General features: G+C 47.7%; 1 protein-coding gene across 1 annotated transcript in view; it reads left to right on the top strand.

The window, feature by feature from the left end:
- Nucleotides 1-20,000, top strand: part of kcnn3 (potassium intermediate/small conductance calcium-activated channel, subfamily N, member 3) — a gene marked incomplete at both ends in the record, with an annotated part of 49,470 nt that overhangs the window by 15,214 nt on the left and 14,256 nt on the right. The window contains 2 exons of the mRNA XM_079757282.1: nucleotides 18,264-18,560; nucleotides 19,753-19,874. Coding sequence (XP_079613408.1) covers nucleotides 18,264-18,560; nucleotides 19,753-19,874 — 419 coding nt within the window. The remainder of the gene's footprint in view (nucleotides 1-18,263; nucleotides 18,561-19,752; nucleotides 19,875-20,000) is intronic.

Here is a 20,000-nt window from a genome sequence, read left to right as displayed (position 1 = left end):
ACATACACACACACACACACACACACACACACACACACGTACAGAGTCACTCATCCTCCCACACACTGTGGCTGCACACGTGACACACAGACTAATGCCAGCAGGGGAGCTAAACAGTACTGTACGGCGAAATGAGATGAGAGGGGAGAGAGAGCAATAAAGAGAGAGAAAGTGACACATAGAGGCAGCGAGTGATAAAGAGAGAGAGTGGGGGGGAGAGAGCAAAGCTGTGAGTGCGAGGTATAAAATCATCTGTTAATCTTTTGGAGAAATAATTCCATTTGATTAAATGAAGTTATATGAATTTGGGGAGGGCAGGGGGAGGGCGCTGGCTGTGAGGTGTGGGAGGTAACAGCAGTGTTGGGAGTTATCCCCAAACCATCGTTGTATTAATGGTGAGAGCAGCATTTCACTTAATTTCATAAGCCTTCTAACTCCATGCTCCAACAAGAACACGGTAGCTACATGGTGTACGTTTGTGTGTGTGTGTCTGTGTGTGTGTGCGTGTGTGTGTGTGTGTGTGTGTGTGTGCTCTTGTGTATTTGTTTAATATTGTTAGGCAACACACAAGCCCATTGCAAAGCTTATTTGCTTACATCTATGAGCACAAAAGTCCATGTCACACCACACACAACCTTAGTTTGGAACAGACATACACACACACTCACACAGACACACACACAGAGACACATACACACACATACACAGACTCACACACACATATACACAAACACACACACAGACACACACACACAGCTCCTTTGACATGGTTGAAGGTAATAAAAAGCGTGGAGGGATTAGGATCTCATGAGGAGATTATGACATGGTGGGATCACGCTGCCCGCTGTCAACAGGATATGAGACCCATGTGCGGCTGACCACGCGTGCCTCAGCAGCAGGATGGCGGTTGGACCGCCCCGCTCGCACTTTCGGCCCGCGCTGTCAGTCTGTCTTTAGTTTCTCCATCTGTCTGTCCTTCCTTTCCTTTATCATCTTCATCGGTTATCTCTTCATCATGTCTTTACTTGGGTTGTGTGTTTGTTAGGGCGGTCAGGGTTTCAGAGCGAGGTCGTGATGGTCTGAGGTCATGTCCTGTCTTCATCACGTCATACATTTCAAGCAGAACAGTTATTTGTGTTGATAATGGGGAGGAGCGGCCCTTTATCTGTTGATTGATTCACATGGGGCCCTTCCAATGGGTCTGGGGTGACTCACGTAGTCTTTTAAACACTGTGGACACCACCTGCAGCGGGTGGAGATAACCAATTAGTGGCTGTGTATTTGATCATGTGATTAGTTTCCCATAGGTCAGGTCTTTTTGTGTCTGTTGGTAATGAGGGCGTTTGACACCTTTGCTCTGTCTAATAAATATGATCACAAGAGCTGAGTGGTAATTTATTGTTGCACCATTGTGCAAACCTATGCTATCATATTGATAAAAGATAATAGAGGATGGTACTTTAATTATCCTAGACAGGAAATGTGATGTGAAAGGTTTCCTAGTCAGCGTTGTAGTGTATGGCAATTTTAAATCCCATACAGGGAATCCCACTTAAGTGTACTATTCACTGTATTCATGTATTCATTGATAAGATAATAGATTGAGGGGCTTTTCTCAGCTTAATAAAGACAATAAGAAAGGAATGGTAGACCTACATTTGCCTTATATACATCCTAAATAAGTAATTTCTCTCCACTGAGGATCGGCACTGCTCGTGTTAGCGCTGTTTAGGGCAAGGTGTTTAATAAACTAACTTAACTTTACTTCAGTGCACTTTGTAACACACATGTATCAGGTGCCCTTCGTAGGAATAACATGTTATTACTTTTCCTCCAGACACAGTGTAGGCTGTGAGAGGGATTGCATCATTTGCCTTCAATGAGCTGTGATTGGAGTTGGTTAAAGGAAAGTCAGCAGAAATGTCAGACTGCTATTTAGTTAGTGTTTGTGGGACCAGGGAGTGAATGGGCTTCACCTTGAGAATCCGTTCTCACGGTTCCCAGGTAAGAGGAGGCAGAGGATAAAAAGAGCCAGGTAAACAGTGATCCACCAATGTTAATATCAGCTTATACAGTATTTTTTGGTCCATCAGAGTTATATTAAAGATAACGATTATATTTATTATTTAGTTATTAACCATTCCAATACATTTCTCTGAACACCTATTTATTTATGTATTTAGGTATATATATCTTTCCTGTGCCCGCAATTATTTTGCCCCGTTCGTATGAATTGGGACAACACTATACTGTCTCATTTGTGTTCACTATAATGCAAATAAACAACATCAACATAACATCCACAACATAATTATCGGGTTCTGTAGGCCTTGGAAGTCATGGATGGTAAATGGACGTTGTGAACCTACTCCTCCACGCTATCTTGTTCAACAGCTCCATACGTTTTACTCCTAATGAGATGCAGAATGTGAGACACTATACTAATGTCTTTTGTATGTAGAGTTCATTAAGTTCAATATAGATGCCTGAATGCATTACAGCTAATGGACGTGAAAGAAATATATTTACTTTAATGGACACATGCAGAAGAAACATTTTATAAATGAAATCATGAAATTAGTTAAATTAAGATGATTGTAGGGGAAAGGGCATACAGTTATGCAAAAAAATAACAGTAAATAATTACAGTGAAACTCTTGTAACACGTTTGTTCTATTTATTTTCTCATATCGTAACGTTGGTTCTTGATTTGTTTTGAATTGAATTCTGTTTAGAATGGTTCACATATTCATGAAGCTATCTCACTTTGATCATTATTATCCTTGATATAAAATGTGACAGTTCTTTTGTTTTGTCTGAGTAGAATTATTTAGACTCAGGGCAAATGTGCAAGTTCATCACAAGAGCACATGCGTTACAGTCTGTGCTCACGTTTGGCTTTGTGGCTCTAAGGAAATGAGACCCATCCAGGATAAACAAAGAAAATATGCAATCACTTCCAAGATGCATTACTGCAGGTGCAGCAAGGCTTACAAGTCTGTACCTGGCATGGCGACCATCTTGACCTGTGTGATATCACATGGGAGGCGTGACACCAGCCAGAGGCATGAAGTCCATTCAACCCTATCAGATCATAGGATCCATACAGGACAAACCAAATGCCATATTCTTGTTCTTTTTTGTGATCTGTGGGCAATTTCTTTGGATAGTTCAATTTTCAATTAAAATTCAGTTCAATTTTATTTGTATAGCCCTTAATAAATCCATAAAAGTTTCAAAAGGCCATATATTTATGACACCCCCATGACCCTAGGGCAAGAAAAAACTCCTTTAATTAGCAAGGATTAAATCTTGAGGAGGAACGCAGAGTGGGGGATCCCTCCTTCCAGGGTTGAACAGGAGTTTAATAGGCGGAAAATTTAACTACATACATAAATACATGCATACAGGTAAAACATTTTAAATCAATGACGGGGTGCTGGCCGGTTAACCATAAGGAGAGTCAGGCATCCAGTCATAGTCACCGCAGCTAGGACATACAGAATAATGAATTTGAAGAGAAAAGTGCATACTGGAAATGTAGACTGCTGCTAATTTAGTAGCAGCACAGACAAGCATGAACAAACATGCTTCGATACAATCCGAAACAGAAACATTATCATGATTAGACAGACACTGACACAAATCATCCAAACTGTAGAGTTAAAACTGTACGTTTTAAGCTTTGCTTTGAATAGCTCGTCAGAGGATAGTGGATAGTTCCCAGTTAAATTGAAGAGCAGTTTAACTTGAGCATTCTTTCCACTAGAAAGGTTTCATGGTAAAGGGAGGCGAGGACCATGTATGAGGTTTTATAATTGATGTTATCACGGTCCTTCAACATTGAAAGAGGCTTAAATTGCAAAAGTCACATTTTATTTAGGAGTTGACTTGAATTACAACTTGTTACCTGCTCTTGATTCAACCAAAATAAACTATGTTTCTCAACATTATTTCTAGCATTTGGCTAGTATATGAATGCATAATATGGTCAGTAGTTTTCCACCTTTCATTTGGCCTGTTTCATGTCGCTTTGGCTTAAATGGTGCTTGTACAAATTTGAATTTGTTGTATGACTCACAAACTGCCAGGTCACCAGTGGACCTCTCTTTAGAAGAACACAGGCATGCACGCACGCATGCACCCACACACACACACACACACTCACTCACTCACTCACTCACTCACTCACTCACTCACTCACTCACTCACTCACTCACTCACTCGCACAAATTCACACACCCAGACATATATTCAGAGAGACACACACACTGTGAATGAATAATGATAATTCAGACATAAAGTCTAACGGAATCTCCATACTTCAATCAAAGCTAGTCCCTAATAAATGGATTCATAAATGTGCAAGAAATCAAGACTGGGAAGTAAAATTGAATTGTTGTTGGAGTTAATCAAATATACAGTGTAGAGTGTTAGAGCGAAGAGAAAAAGATGTTTCTGCAGTCCATTAGTGCTCTTTGACCATTAGTTTACTACTTTCTTGCTTCCCATGTGAAGTACTTCTTGACCATTTCAGATCAGTCCATTGATTTGAAAGATGGTCTTAGCACTCTAAGCTATTAACAACAAAAAAGAACACAGCCGGCTGGCGGCATCAGCATGTGAACGATGTCGGCATCCCGTTTGTTCAGCTGAAACATCTCAACACACTAGAAAAGGCAACGCTTAGAGAATGACGTTGGTATGTTTGGATATTGGAGTTTGTGTTTTGGATTCACAATGGAAAACTAAATGGAAGGAAATAGTTCTCCCAAGTTTTTGGACATAAAAGGCTCCTTTCCCAACCTCCCCTCCTGGGTCATGTGTCTCTGTGGTTCTGTTTTCACAATTTTATTATATCACCCTTTCACATTTGCCCTACATTAAAAACTGCAGGCCTTATCCTCATGGATGTCATCCCTGATGTTATCAACCTTGTTGGCTGAATTCTTGTTTGTCTTCATCATGACAAATGGTCACCCAGATAAAGTCCATGCAGGCATATATTAAGTTGCAAACTCTGAAGCAACATCCCACAAACCAGACACATGCACACGCACACACACACACACACACACACACACACACACACACACACACATACATGCACACATACACATCTACCTTGAACATGGACACTGACACACACACACACACACACACACACACGCACACATGCATCTACCTTGAAGTCATATCTCACACACAAACAAATTCTTTTTCTAGTTAAACCTCTCCTTTCCTCCTTCATCTCTCTCTCCCTCCATCTCTTTCTCCCTCAGTCTCTCTCTCCCTCCATCTCTCTATGCCTCAACCTCTCTCCTTACATCTCTCCATCACTCTCTCCCTCCTCTCTCATTGTTTTATTCTGTAAAGGCAGCCAGAGGGGTGTTCCCTCAGAGATGAAATTGCAGACTAGGAAAGTCATCAGTCATACAGTTGTAGTTGTGTACGTTTGTGTGTCCGTGGGCGTGTGTGTGTGTGTATGTGTGTGTGTGTGTGTGTGTGTGTGTGTGTGTGTGTGTGTGTGTGTGTGTGTGTGTGTTTGTGTGTGTGTGTCAGAGAGTGTTCATGTGCATGACATGTGGATCAAAACGAGAGGTGTACATCTGTTGGGGATTCCCAATTTTTTTCTTGAAACTCTTCTTTGGATTAGCGAGACCCAAGAGTGTTTCCCAGGGTTGTGTGTGTGTGACACAAGTGTGTGTGTTTGTGTGTGTGTATGAGGCATGTGTGTGTGTGTGTGTGTGTGTGTGTGTGTGTGTGTGTGTGTCTGTGTGTGTGTGTGTGTGTGTGTGTGTGTGCATGGAAGAATCTACGTGTGTGCGCTGGGAACACTTTATCCAGGACGGCAACTCCGGTCAGAGAGTAGACACATACACAGGGAACAGTTTTTGTTGTTTATATATCTTGAATAAGCGAATGACATCAACGATGGCTTCAATGAATAATCACATGAATGAAGGAATGAATGAATAAATGTACGAATGGTTTTCTGTAAGACAGAATAAGAAAATAGGCAAATAATTATTACAAGATTTACATACTAAAACATCGGGCTTCACTACTAGCAATATCCCATAAATACTATAGAAACATAACATGGCATAAATAGCTTCAACATACACACGTTAGCACAGTTAAATATAACAGCTGACAACGGCGCGGCAGAGTGACATACACATATGCAATGTCTATACGAGGTACAGGCTTATACACTAGCTGCCCGATTAATGAGTGTATCAACTAACACAATAGCAGAAACCAGCTCAAAACACACAAATCACGACCACTATATGGAACAGAATTGCGGACTGCATATAAAATTTATCCTGCATAAATATGCATAATTATACATAAATATACGTCGTTCAGTATTAACTCACTCTTCACAAACGCATTCTCTGTCGTTGCGGGTTATGCAATCGAGGCGCAACGAACTCTGACCTAGTCCCGTGCACCTCGTAAAACTCTAGGACCCTACGGCGCTACCTGGGCTGTCCCAAGTGCCTGAATAGAAATAACAATAGACATTATATATCTATATGCGATACGATATAACAAACTAACAGGGAATTTACAACAGCCGCCCCCTGAATAGCATGGCTATTATGTAAACAAAATAAATTCCCTAAGGTGCTACAGAAGTCCCTGGATCGGCGTCCTCGTCCGGAACAGCTGGCAGCCAGACAAGGCGTGCTACTGGTCGCAGGTAAGTCTTGTCCCCCACTTGGACCTCAGCCGACAGAATGCATCCATCGGCACTGGCATTCAGCTAGACCACCTTCCCAACGGGCCAATGATCCTGTGGCAGCTGAGGTTCGACGATCATCACGACAGTGTCTTGGAGGAGATCATCAGTAGGTTGGCGCCACTTCTGGCGGACATGGAGAGCCGGTAAGTAGCTTCTGAGGAATTGTGTCCAGAAGTGATCCACCATCATTTGACAATGATGCCACCGTCTCCTGGTGAGTGGGTCCGGAGCGTAGGACACTTGTGGCAAGGAGGCGTCCCGCCGCCCCATCAGCAACATGTTTGGTGTCACAGGATCTGGATCCCCAACGTCTGACGACACGTATCCTAAAGGCTTGGAATTAAGGATGCCTTCCAACTCGATTAAGACTGTGAGCAGGACTTCTTCTTGGAGAGACTGAGCGCCAATCACCACCTACAGAGCTTTCTTGACGGATTGTATCTCACGCTCCCAGGCGCCACCAAAGTGGGGAGCTGCTGGTGGTTGAACTTAAACTTGATCCGTTGCTTGGCAAGTCTCTCTTGTAGCTGTGGTTCCATTGCAGCGAATGCCTCCTTCAGCTCTCTCTCTGCACCTCGGAAGTTTGTTCCCTGATCAGAGAGTACCTCGAAAGGGGTGCCTCTACGTGCGATGAATCGCCTCAATGCTAGGAGGAAGGCGTCGGCGTCGATACCATTTAGCAGATCCAAGTGGTGCGACATTTAAGTATGACACCCCATCGTTTCTCACTGCGCCGCCCGACCTTGATGATGTATGGTCCAAAGCAGTCCACTCCCGTCGAGAAGAACGGAGGCATGAAGATCCGCATATGGGCAGGAGGTAGGTCCGCCATTATTGGAACCACTGGCTGGCCTCTCCATTTCCTGCATTCCGCACAAGTCCTCTGATGGTGCTTGATAGCCTGTCTCCCACGCAGGACCCAATACTTGCGCCTGATCTCGGCGAAGACCCTATCGGGCCCTGGGTGGAGTAGTCAGTGTTGGGAAAGTTCACTTTCTACGTGAACTAGTTCAAAGTTCAGTTCACAAATTTTAAAATGAACTAGTTCAGTTAAACGTTCATAATTCAAAATTTTGAAGTAAGTTCACAGTTCCAAAAAATGACCTAGTTCATAGTTCTTTTTTTCCAATATGTTGCTGTGAGCTATCCGTTTTTTCCGGTATTTTGAACATTGAGCCCCCTTTGTGGTTTGTCTAGGATGAAATAGAGTGGTTGAATCAAGTATCGTAGCGAAATACAGTTTCTATCGTGTTTTATTGCACATTTAGCGCATTTTGTAAATCCCATTGATTTCTGTTGGAAGACTCATTGCTCGTTGGCCGGAAACGGAAAGGGGGGGCGTTCACGTTTGGTTGTAGTCTTTTCGCTCGGTTCTAGCCCTACTGATGAGACGGAGAACTGAGCGAAAAGACTACAACCAAATGTGAACAGCCGCTCTTTCCGTTTCCGGCCAACAAGCAATGATTCTATGAGGTATTCTAGTCCGCTGAGCTATGAGCCAGAGAGCTAACGTTATGGATTGTACTTATTTATAATTCGAAATTCGTCTCAGCCTTTATACCACAGATACTCTAGGGTCTGTAGCATATAACCGCGTTGTCTGATTACAGTTTAATACATTTTCCACAATTTAACAGCTCTCATTTTGTAATCACCGCGCCATTCGTTTCAATTGGAATCGCGCCGGTCTATACTTTCAAAATAAAGTGTACATATTTATAATTTGAGATTCCTCCCAGCCTTTATACGACAGATACTATAGGATCTATAGCATATAACCCATTTTCTGATTACAGTTGAATGTAACAGTAAGCTGTCAACACCGCAACCGCAAATTACCCACACAGAGATTTCCATGGCAACCGGTCAAACAACACGGCGATCTGCGCGCGCATCTGCCATGTTGATAAACAAATAACCCCCATATTGAACGAAGTTAAACCAAGTGATCGTGTCGTTCACAGACACCAGAATGAATGAGTTCACAGTAACGTTCATCAGGCAGTAATACAGTACGTTCAGTTCACGTTCGCCCAAAATATGAACGAGTTCATGAACTATTGTTCAATGAACGCGTTCAGGCACAACACTGGGAGTAGTCGTGCATCCACGTCCTTGATGAGGAGTCTTGTTATCGCATGCTAGGGATCGAGAACTATGGGGTGGATGTCAGAAGAACAGGAGGTGTCCATACGACGAAAGTGTCCACCGACTCAGATAAGACCCATTGTCGGATCCATCTTCGGTGTAAGCGTACTGCGCTTACTACTGGGCAGTACTGGTTTGCCAGCCCTGAGACACTTAATCTCTTCTGGGAAGCAGTCCGCTTGGCTGGCCTTCAGCAGGAGGGCTTCGGTGTCAAGAAGGTCCGATTGAGGTAAGGATGGGTCAGCCGCCGCCCCATTAAAGAACTGCTGGGTGGCGTTGACCATGTCTGTCCAGCTGTCGAACTGTGTGACGTCTGGTGTTTGAGGTGCCAGACTCGTTTGTGTGAGACCGCAGAAGGTACTTTGCTTGAGCTCAGCAGCATCTTCTGGCTCTGTGGAGGTGGGAAGAAATGGCCAATTTTTAGGTGGACCACGGAGGAACGATGGCCCTGGAATCCACCGATTTGGTGCCGCCAGCTCAGCCAAGGTCTTGCCGCGGGTGAGATCGCCGGCTGGATTGTTGGCCATATCCACATATCACCAGGTGTGCAAGGACGTCAGGTCCTGAATCTCTGAGTTCCAACGAAGACCTTGAACCTGCAGGACTCGGATGTCAGCCAGGTTAAGACGGTGGTGGAGTCAATCCAACGGAAGGTCTGGGTGATGCTAAAGGTGAGCTCTCGATGAATGAGAGAGCTTGGCTCCTGTCAATGCTGCACAGAGCTCTAGTCGTGGCATCGACTGCTGGCGCTTTGGGGCCACCCTAGACCTTGCCATAACGAATGAGACATGGACGGTGTCATCACTTTTCGTTGTGAGGTAACTACCGAACCGTATGCCTGTTTGGAGGCGTCACAGAAGACATGCATTTTATAGTCTGTGGCTTCAGTGGCGATGTCCTGTGGTGCGTAGGTTCACGATAGGGAGATATTTGCCAGCTCGGGGAGTCCCCTCTCCCAACTGGACCAGGCCTCGAGGATGTAAGGAGGAAGGTTTGGGTCGTCCCAGTTCCTCTTCTTCGCCCACAGTTTCTGGACGAGGACCTTGGCCCGCGTTGTGTAGGGAATGATGACTCCCAGAGGATCATATTGTCTGGCCAGCACCATGTATACGTGGCACATGGTGGGAATCTCGCTCTCCATCGGCTTGGGCTTGTAGCCAAGTTGATCAGTCGGACAATGCCACGGTAGGCCCAGAGCCGGCTCCTGAGGGTCGGTGCTCTTCTCAGCTAGTCAAAGCTCTGTGCTCTCTGATCTGGCAGTGGAAGGCAGATGGGAGACAACAGATGGGAAGTTTCTTGCCCACTGTCGGATCTCGAATCCTCCTGAGGCTACATTGCCGACACTGCCGCATCTTGTCCGCGAGGAGCTTGGCAGACTCGGGTGTTGAAAGGCTCTGGAGACAGTTGTCCACGTAGAACGACTGCTCTATGGACTGCAGGATGTCTTCATTTCCCTTCCACCTGGTCTTTGACGTGCTTCTGCAGCGCAAACGTTGCGCAGCACGGGCTGCTTGTTGTACCGAATGGCAAGACCTGCCATTGGTAGATGTTAGGTTGCTCTTCTCTTCGCAGGTTTCTCCAGACGAACCTCAGCAATGGCCGGTCCTCCGGTAGGAGACGAACCTGATGGAACATTGCCGTCCATCAATGAGCTTTTGGATCTCTGCTTTGTAGACTTTAGCCTTAGCTGGGTCTTTTACCAGTCGTCGCTCTGTGCTGCAGAGCATTGGCATAACTGCTTCAGCAGCGGCTTTCAGCAGTGGCGTATTCTTAGCCCGGAGCAGAGGTGTGGCGTACCGGAATGTGTCAATGACCTTCACCCTCTCAGTGCATGCTTCCAGAATGCTCATGGTTCTTGGTCCAGACAGGACCGTACTGCTAGCTTCTCGCTTCGAAACGGGAGTACGTCGAGCTGCCAGAGACATTCGAGATGTTGGTTGTAGTCGTCTGGCGCTGGCTTGAGAGATGTTAAGTAGCCTGAAGCAGCATGAGACCCGAGACCATCTAGACCCTGGAGTACCCAGCTGAGCGCTGTGTGAACGGCTACGGGTCCACCTTTGGGGCCGAACCTGACGGGCTCTTTGGATGTGATCAGGTGTGTGCAATCTGCACCGATTAGCAGTAGCGGATGCGCATTACTGAAGTTCTGCAGCGGGAGGCCCCTCAAGTGGTGATAGCGCTTCTGAAATGCAGTTACAGGGTAAGATTGCTCTGACAGGGCTAGCCGACCCGCTGTGAAGGCACCCTTAACCAGGTGCTGTTCTGAAGGCTGTGCCAGGGAGGCCACATGGAAGTTGACTGACGCACCAGTGAGGCGAGCCACGTCTTGGTGGATCGTCCACAGAGCAAGAGATTCGGCTTCATCTTTGAGTTCCAGGTGACGAACGGCAGCAGGCAGTGTTATTGTGCGTTTGGCCCCATCATCAAGGATCGCGTAGGTGTGCAGCGACTTGCTCCCATGGCTAATGATGATTGGTACCACCTTAAGGTATACCTTTCCTCCTTGCTTGGAGTGTGCGAGTGAGGCGCGATCCTTCGGCGTGATGAGGTAGACGCAGGGACCTGGCTTGGTGATAGTATGGAGAACTCTGAGGTGAACCTCCTGACATTCACTGCACGCTTTCTTCAGGGTGCAGGCTTCTTGCTCGTGGTTGGTGCGACCACACTTACGACAACGCTTTCCGTCTGCTATCCACTTCTCGATCTCTTCCGGTGAGCGCCGGACGATGTCTGGACACTGTACTAGGTAGTGATCAGCACTCTCACAGAAGAGATATATCCTCTTGAACTTCTGCTACTTGGCCTCCGACCGAAACGTCTCTGAAGGCTGATGGCTGTCAGATTTAGGCTTGTCGGAGCCATGATAAACTGAGAGGTTGTGAGGCCTGGGCACAGGAACTTGCTTATCTGTTTTGGGGCCTGTGGCCCTTCAATCCGATGGCGCTGTGCCATTCTTGGGGACAGTCTTTGAGCTTCGGCCTTTTACCGGCCTTTGCCAGTCGGAGAGGTCTCGAAGGTTGTACGGGTTTAGGCTGTTTGTATTGAGGCGGCCTTGAGCCTGTAGATGCTCCACGAAGCCGTCCCTCGATTGCATAGGGAGCTTACTCAGGAGCCGATCGACATGGCCAGTCGACATCACTTCCATCCCGTTGGGCCCATTCCCACTAGCAGGTCGACGCTAAGGGCCAAGCTCTGGAAGGCTTTGGAATCTGCTGCTTTGAGGTCAGGAGAGTTCAGGATCGCAGCAATCTCGCTTTGCGCGAGTTGATGTGGCTGTCCATATTGCCGCAGTAAGGCCAGCATGGTGGCGGTGTAGGGCTGCACATAGTGCCTGCAGGACTGTGCTATCAACCTGGCTTCACCCAGAACCAAGTGCTCCATAAGTACACGGTACTTGTAATGCTCAGAGAGTTCAGTGTGGGGACTGAGTAGGTGGTCCAGCGCCATCTTCAGGTCAGTGAAGACTCTCTCATTGTCATTGACTAAGTTATGTACTGGGACTGGCTGCCTGGGAGGCTGGAGAGCAGATGTCATCTGTGTTGGTGCATACCGGGGCTGAAGGGCATACTGGACCGGCGGAGTTTGTACAGGCTGATATGGTGCTGGACCAGGTGCTGGAGGCACCAGCTGATAGGCTGGCTGAGTTGTTGGAGCAGGCTGGGGCTGGTACACCGGTTGTGGATGATGGCTCAGCTGGTACGGCGGCAGTTGATACACTGGCTGTGCACGGATGACTGGCGGAGGCTGATATGCTGTCTGCGGGGGGACAGCAGGTGTGTATGGTAAAGGCGCCACTGCCCATGTGGGTGGTTGATAGGTAAACTGCTGAGGCGTGCCTACTGGGTGCTGGCCCACTGGCTGGAGAGCAGCTGCAGCGGGTAACTGATGTGCAGGGTACTGCGCTGTTGCAGTCTGGGGATGATATGTAGGCTGTGCAGGCATAACTGGAGCATATTGATATGCTGGATAGGCAGGTGTCATTGGCGTAGGCTGATATTGGGCCTGTACGGCCGTTGGCATGCTGGCATACATGATCTGCACAGGCGATGGCACAAGCTGGTTTGGCTGGTAGGCAGGCTGGTACCCTGGTGCTGTTGACAGTTGTTGGCCCACTGCTTGCATCGCCTGGAAGTTAGAATGTGTCATGACCATACTCGTCGCAGTGGGAACTGGCGGCCTAGGAATTGCTCCGAATAGCGGTGCAGAAGTTATTGTTGACGGTAGGGACTGAGTCAACGTGTAGCTCTACTGCCTTTGGCCTGGCGTACAAACTGTTATCGCTTGAGACTGCAATGCTCCAGTTGTTGTGCAAGGCAATGGTGTTAGCGGCAGCTGTTCTTGAGGCTGGGTAGGTGGTCCCAGCTGGGGGTATACCGGCTGCTGCTGAAAGACACGGCTGTCTGGTTGGGAGTTCAACCAAGGTGAGTGGTTCGACGGGACGCCCAGAGCGTGCGCTGTTGCGTAGGAGAACCTGGTCCGCTTGCATTGAAGCTGTATTCTGTTGAGCGCCGACTGTAGCAGCTCTGTTCGGAGGGGGCTGGCGATTGGAGCCCCACACACATGTGCAGGTGGCTGGGCAGATTACTAGCATACGATGCTATGTCCAATTGACTCACCTTATCGACTGCTCCTGGCGAGGGACAGGGAGGGGGCCCGAGCGCTGTGTATAGCTGGTCACCTGTAACGGCAGACTCGGCCTGCAGGCTGAGTGTCCGCAGCTGCTGTGCGCTGGCACTCTCGCTGTCGTCTTTGAAGGGGGCAGTATAAAGCATGAAGGACTGTGGTAAGCTGACCTGATAGCCCTGCATGTGTGCTAGAAGCTGTTGCGGTCTTCCTTGTCCTTGTGTTCCGCTTTTGGCTGCTGCTGTTCTCTGTGCATCCATGGCTCCATCGTGGGTGAAGTAGATCCGGCTCGAAGGACCAATATTGAAGAATGTACGTGTGTGCGCTGGGACCACTTTATCCAGGGCAGCAACTCCGGTCAGAGAGTAGACGCATACACAGGGAACAGTTTTTGTTGTTTATATATCTTAAATAGGCGAATGACATGGCTTCAATAAATAATCAGATTAATGAAGGAATGAATGAATAAATGTACGAATGGTTTTCTGTAAGACAGAATAAGAAAATGGACAAATGATTATTACAAGATTTACATACTAAAACACCGGGCTTCAGTACTAGCAATATCCCATAAATGCTATACAAACATAACTGGCATAAATAGCTTCAACATACACACGTTAACGCAATATAACAGCCGACAACGGCGCGGTAGAGTGACGTACACATATGCAATGTCTACACGAGGTACAGGCTTATACACTAGCTGCCCGATTAATGAGTGTATCAACTAACACAATAGCAGAAACCAGCTCAAAACACACAAATCACGGCCACTATATGGAACAGAATGGCGGACTGCATATAACATTTATCCTGCATAAATATACATAAATATGCGTCATTCAGTATTAACTCACTCTTCACGAATGCATTCTCTGTCTTTGCGGGTTATGCAATCGAGGCGCAACAAACTCTGACATAGTCCCGTGCACCTCGTAAAACTCTAAGACCCTACGGCGCTACCTGGGCTGTCCCAAGTGCCTGAATAGAAATAACAATATACATTATATATCTATATGCGATACGATATAACCCTAACAGGGAATTTACAACAGTGTGTGTGTGTGTGTGTGTTTGTGTGTGTGTGTGTGTGTGTGGGGGGGGGGGGGTGTGTGTGTGTGTGAGGCGTAGGTGTTTGAGAAGCAAGCAAAGCATGTGTGTATGTGTGAGGCAAGCTTGTATGTTTGTGTGTGTGTGTGGGGGTGTGTTTGTAAGCGTGTGTGTGTGGGGGGGTGGGGTGATGCAAGCTTGCATGTGTATGTGTCTGTGTATGAGTGTTTGTGTGTGGGGGGGGTTCAGCAAGCTAGTGTGTGTGTGTGTGTGTGTGTGTGTGTGTGTGTGTGTGTGTGGGGGTGCTTATACAGCATGTGAGTGAATGCTCTGTGGCAGTCTGGCCCGGCCTGACTCCCTGTTCCACGTGGACAGACATCTGCAGCCCGGGACCCTAATGCGATTACTGATGTGCTGCTGCACGGGGACGGGACAGGCTGACGGATGGAGGGACGCAGGGGACACAGCAGACGAGGGATGGGAGGATGAGAGATGAAGGGATGTGGGGTGAGGATTGAGGGGTGAGGGATTGGGGGGTGAGGATTGAGGGATGAGGGATGGGTGGTGAGGGATGAGGGGATGATGGATGGATAGACACCACGCAGGGGTAAAGATGTCTCCTCTAGCGGGGTGCACAGGAGGACAGAGGAGGTGAATTATCACACCTTCCAACTGTAAAAAGAAAAGACCACTCAAACACAAACCCTCCCACACAAACACACACACACACACACACACACACGCACACATACACAGTCACACACATACACAGTCTCTGCCGAGCTGTCATATTCACACATCTCTTTCACTCTCAGAGAGAAATCCTCATTCCCACATTGCTTGCACTGACCTGCTTTCCCATTTTGCCCTCTTAACAACCCCTACACCCTCCCTTCCACACACCCACACATCCACACAAACACACAGGCTGGATCTCCTCCACACGGCTCCAACTGTGTGAGCAAACTACCAATCCCACCCAATTCGTTGTGAGCAGCATTGGCTGCTTTACAAAGGACAGCAGTCAAATGACACGACAGAACCCCCGACCAAACTGCACCTGGGGTTTAAATCTACAGAACGGCAAAAAACACCAAACGCTATTGTTTCTCTATTATGTCTGTTGTTCCCCAACGGCCTTTTCTCTCTTGATAGCCCAATTTGTTCTGCTGTAATAATGTTTTTTTGTCTTTCCTTTCCTCTCTCTCTTTGCGCGTGCTACAGCTCCGTGGCTGCTTATTGTATGTGGGCTGTTCGGGGAAAGTGGGGGTTTCGACGCAAAGGAAATCACTATCTCTGGACTGTACCTCTCCTTACACGGCCAGAACCCCCACCCAACCCCCCCACCCACAAACCACTGCTCTCCTGTTCATGTTGAGCCACTGGCACCCACTCACTCCCATTGACAGATTAGCTCCCTAATGGAATTTAATTATTTAGCCCTTCCTCGTGGCCATTTAGCCAGGAAAAGACAGATGACAGGGAGTTAGGGGGCGCAGGGGTGGGTTGGGGGGGGGGGGGGGGGGGGGGGGGGGGGGGGGTAATTTCCTCAGAAGGAAAGAAACCTGGATCACCTCCGTTTTGATTTGGTGAAATGTAATTCAGAGGAAAGTGGAGCACGGAGGACAGGGAGAGAGGGGGAGGCAGGGACCATGCATTAATACTAACATTCTCACACACACACGCACACACACACACACACACACACTTACCCAAACACACACACACATATACAGACACAAACACACACATACACACACAAACCCACACAAACACACACACACACACACACACACACACACACACACACACACACACACACACACACACACACACTGGGAGCCGAAAAGAGTGAATGCCAAACAGATGAAATCTATCGCCTGCAAATGTGAACGAGGATTCATTGTGTTGAGCTGTCCTTTCTGACTCACCAAACACGTACACACGTACACACACACACACACACACACACACACACACACACAAAATAAACACACCGACAAAACACACAGACACACAGCAGCATCTTTACACGCTGACATGTGCTGCAAGGAAGCACAGTGACATTAGATTCGGTGACACACCTAGTGAAAGGCGAGCAGGCCTGTGTGAGGAGCATGGCTGTCTGACGAGCTCTTTGTGCTGTCTCCCCTCCATTGTGCTCCACTCGCTCACATTCCCATCTCCCTGTCCCCGCGTCTCTGCTCCTTTTAGTCCTAAACCTCTTTTCTTGTCACCTTCACTCTCTATCTCTCTCTCTCTCTCTCTCTCTCTCTCTCTCTCTCTCTCTCTCTCTCTCTCTCTCTCTCTCTCTCTCTCTCTCGCTCTCTCTTCTCCTTGCTTTCTGCTTCTTGCTCGCTCTCGCTCCCTCTCGCTACCTCCCTCTCTCTCTCTCTCACTGGGATCCTAATTAAGCTTGGCTGGTCTTTGATGTTGTCGCCTTGGCAACAGTCACCATGACTAGGCTAGGTCTGCACACACTCTCTTGCGAACTCAGGCATACACAAACACACGCAACATCACAAACACAGATTTACACAGCTAGAACCTCAGAGACACACACGTGGTGCACAGACACGCACATATCACACACATGCACTTACACACACATATCAACCATATGCACATACACACACATATCACACACATGCACATAGAGTCATTGGAATCATTAGAGGAAAGCATCAGGCATCTGACCCATGGTTCAAACAATGTCCGGAGATGTTTTTGTGTGTCTGTGAAAGGTGTTTGTGTGGAGGGAAATAGGGCAGTTGGCTGTGTATTTGTGTGCTTGTGTGGTCTGTGTGTGTGTAAAGTAAGGTGGTGAGGTGTGTGTGAACATCCTCTAGGGACGGGTTATGTGATAAAGAGAATTTCCTTGCACCAACTGTTAACTGTTAACAGATTATTCCAACGTCAACATTGGAATATTCCACAGAACAATCTTTATTAACATCAAGCGGGTCGCTCTCCACACATCGCACCACACATCTGCTCTTTTTCTCCATGCCTTTTTTGTTTTTCTCTCTCTCTCTCTCTCTTGTTCCCTCTCTCCCTCTGTCTTTCTCTCTAAAACTCTCTCAAACTCCCTCACACTCTCTCCCGCTCTCTCTCTGTAATAATGAAAGCCGCTCTTAGCGGGTTGGTTGTAATAAGACTGATGGTATCAAAAGTAACCATGACAATTAAGAACATAAACAACATCAACAGGGGGTTAGTGGGATCATGTGTGAGTCTGGTTCAAGGGAGGTTGGGGGGGGGGATGCAATTAAAGCTGTATCGTTAGGACTGGGAGAAACTCCCCCGTAATGATCTGGCGGAGCGGCGATGTTGTGATTGGGATAATTATGAAGCTATTGTAGGGAGTGTCCATAAAGGACGACTGGGGGCCCGAACACTGGGGACCATATAGATTACTGATCAGAAAACACTCCATGTTCCCACTCATCCCCACTCCCACTCACTCCCACACACACTGTTTCACTGTGTAAACACCATAATGAACCAAACTTTTTACAACAGATGAAAGCAATTTGTCCCTCTCCGTCTCTCACTCTCTCTCTTTTCACTACTTTGTCACTCTTTGACTCTTCCTCCATCTCTTCCTTTCTTCTGCTGCTTCGTCACTTCTTCTAACGTCTCCCTCTCCTTCTCTCTCTCTCTCTCTCTCTCTTACCGTCTTCAGCTGTTTGTCATCGACAACGGTGCCGACGACTGGCGCATCGCCATGACAATGGAGCGTGTGCTGCTGATCTCGCTGGAGCTGCTGGTGTCGGCCGTGCACCCGGTGCCAGGCGACTTCAAGTTCCTGTGGCGGGCGCGGCTGGCCTTCTCCTACACACCGTCGCACGCCGAGGCTGACCTGGACATGGTGCTCAGCGTGCCCATGTTCCTGCGCCTCTACCTCATCGCCCGCGTCATGCTGCTGCACAGCAAGCTGTTCACCGACGCCTCGTCCCGCAGCATCGGGGCCCTCAACAAGGTGGCTGCCTGGGCCGCCGGGGGGGGTGTGTGTGTGTGTGTGTGTCTGTATGTGTGTGTGTGCGTGTGTGTGTCTGTTCTACTTTGTGACTGCTTTTTGCTGTGTGTCACTTGTTGAGTATTTGTTGAACTGGAGTGGGGAGAGACACAGAGATAGAGAGAGGCGGTGGGGCAGTGATGAGATATAAGGTCACGAGTCCTTTCCATCAAAATAAACCTAATTTCATATCCCAACCATATCCCCTCATCCTTCCTATCCTCTGCGCCTCTCTCTCCTCTGCGCCACCTCCTGTTCTATCCCCCCCCCCCCCCCCCCCCCCCCGTATCGTATCAACCATTCATGTGCTACAATTATATTTGTTAAGCGCAAAATATGTCGTACATGACGGGGGACATATGTGGGGCAAAGCCCCCTGGACCCCCAGCCCTGGGGCCCGCCTCGGCTCAAGGCAGTCCTGGGGACCAGGACATATCTGAGTATATCAAAGTATATATCAAAGTAGTCATAGGCTGGAGCTCATGAGAGAAGATGATTTGAACAGACTGCCCTAAATATGAATACAATAGTGGAGTCTAAAGCAGAAGGGTCAGCGTGTGAGAGAGGAGAGTGTATACATACTAAGCATGCTATTTAGTGGGTTGATGTGTTGTGTGTGCTGGTGTGTGTGTCTGTGTGTGTTTGTGTGCGCATGTGTGTCTGTGAGTGAGATCTCCTCAGTGTGGCCCTCTGGACTGTGACAAAGTGAGAGAGAAGGTGACTCTGCCTTGGAAGTGCAACAATAACATGACGTCCCGTCGGTCAGAGTTTCTCCAGACCGCTCTCTCCTGCCGCCCTCAGAGTGGAGTCAGACACTAATGTTCTGCCTGCTCCATCCACAAATGGAACGCAGATCGGAAGTTTACATGTGGATTACAGAGTCTGGTTAGGGGCTGGCGCGGGCTCGACCTGCACATGAAACAATTAAGACATTCAGACTTAAAGACTCTCTTAGGGCCGCAATATCAAGCACCATTTGGAATTAGCTGATTAAGATGTTGTCCTTAAAAATGTATGAAAGGAGATCTGGAATGTAGCATTGTGTCTGTTTATGTGTTTATACATGTGTGTGTGTGTGTGTGTGTGTAGGTGTGTGTATGTGTATGTGAACACTGGCCCCAGTAGTAATCACTTTCCACCTGTGTTGTCGCTGAAGGTGCACTTTAACACGCGGTTCGTGATGAAGACTCTGATGACCATCTGTCCCGGCACGGTGCTGCTGGTCTTCAGCATCTCTCTGTGGATCATCGCTGCCTGGACCGTGCGCGTGTGTGAGAGGTCAGGATACTGGTGCTACTGGGGCTGTGGGGTCAGGGGGATTCAGTACAGATGCCGGGAGGGGATGGGTGTAATACTCGTGAAGGGGATGGTTTGATACAATTGATTGAGTTGGAGAATGACAGA

Source organism: Pollachius pollachius (assembly GCF_949987615.1).
Source record: "Pollachius pollachius genome assembly, chromosome: 1".
In the NCBI taxonomy this organism is placed as follows: domain Eukaryota; kingdom Metazoa; phylum Chordata; class Actinopteri; order Gadiformes; family Gadidae; genus Pollachius; species Pollachius pollachius.
Note: the sequence above shows the minus strand (reverse complement) of the source record. Positions and strands in the feature narration are given on the sequence as shown.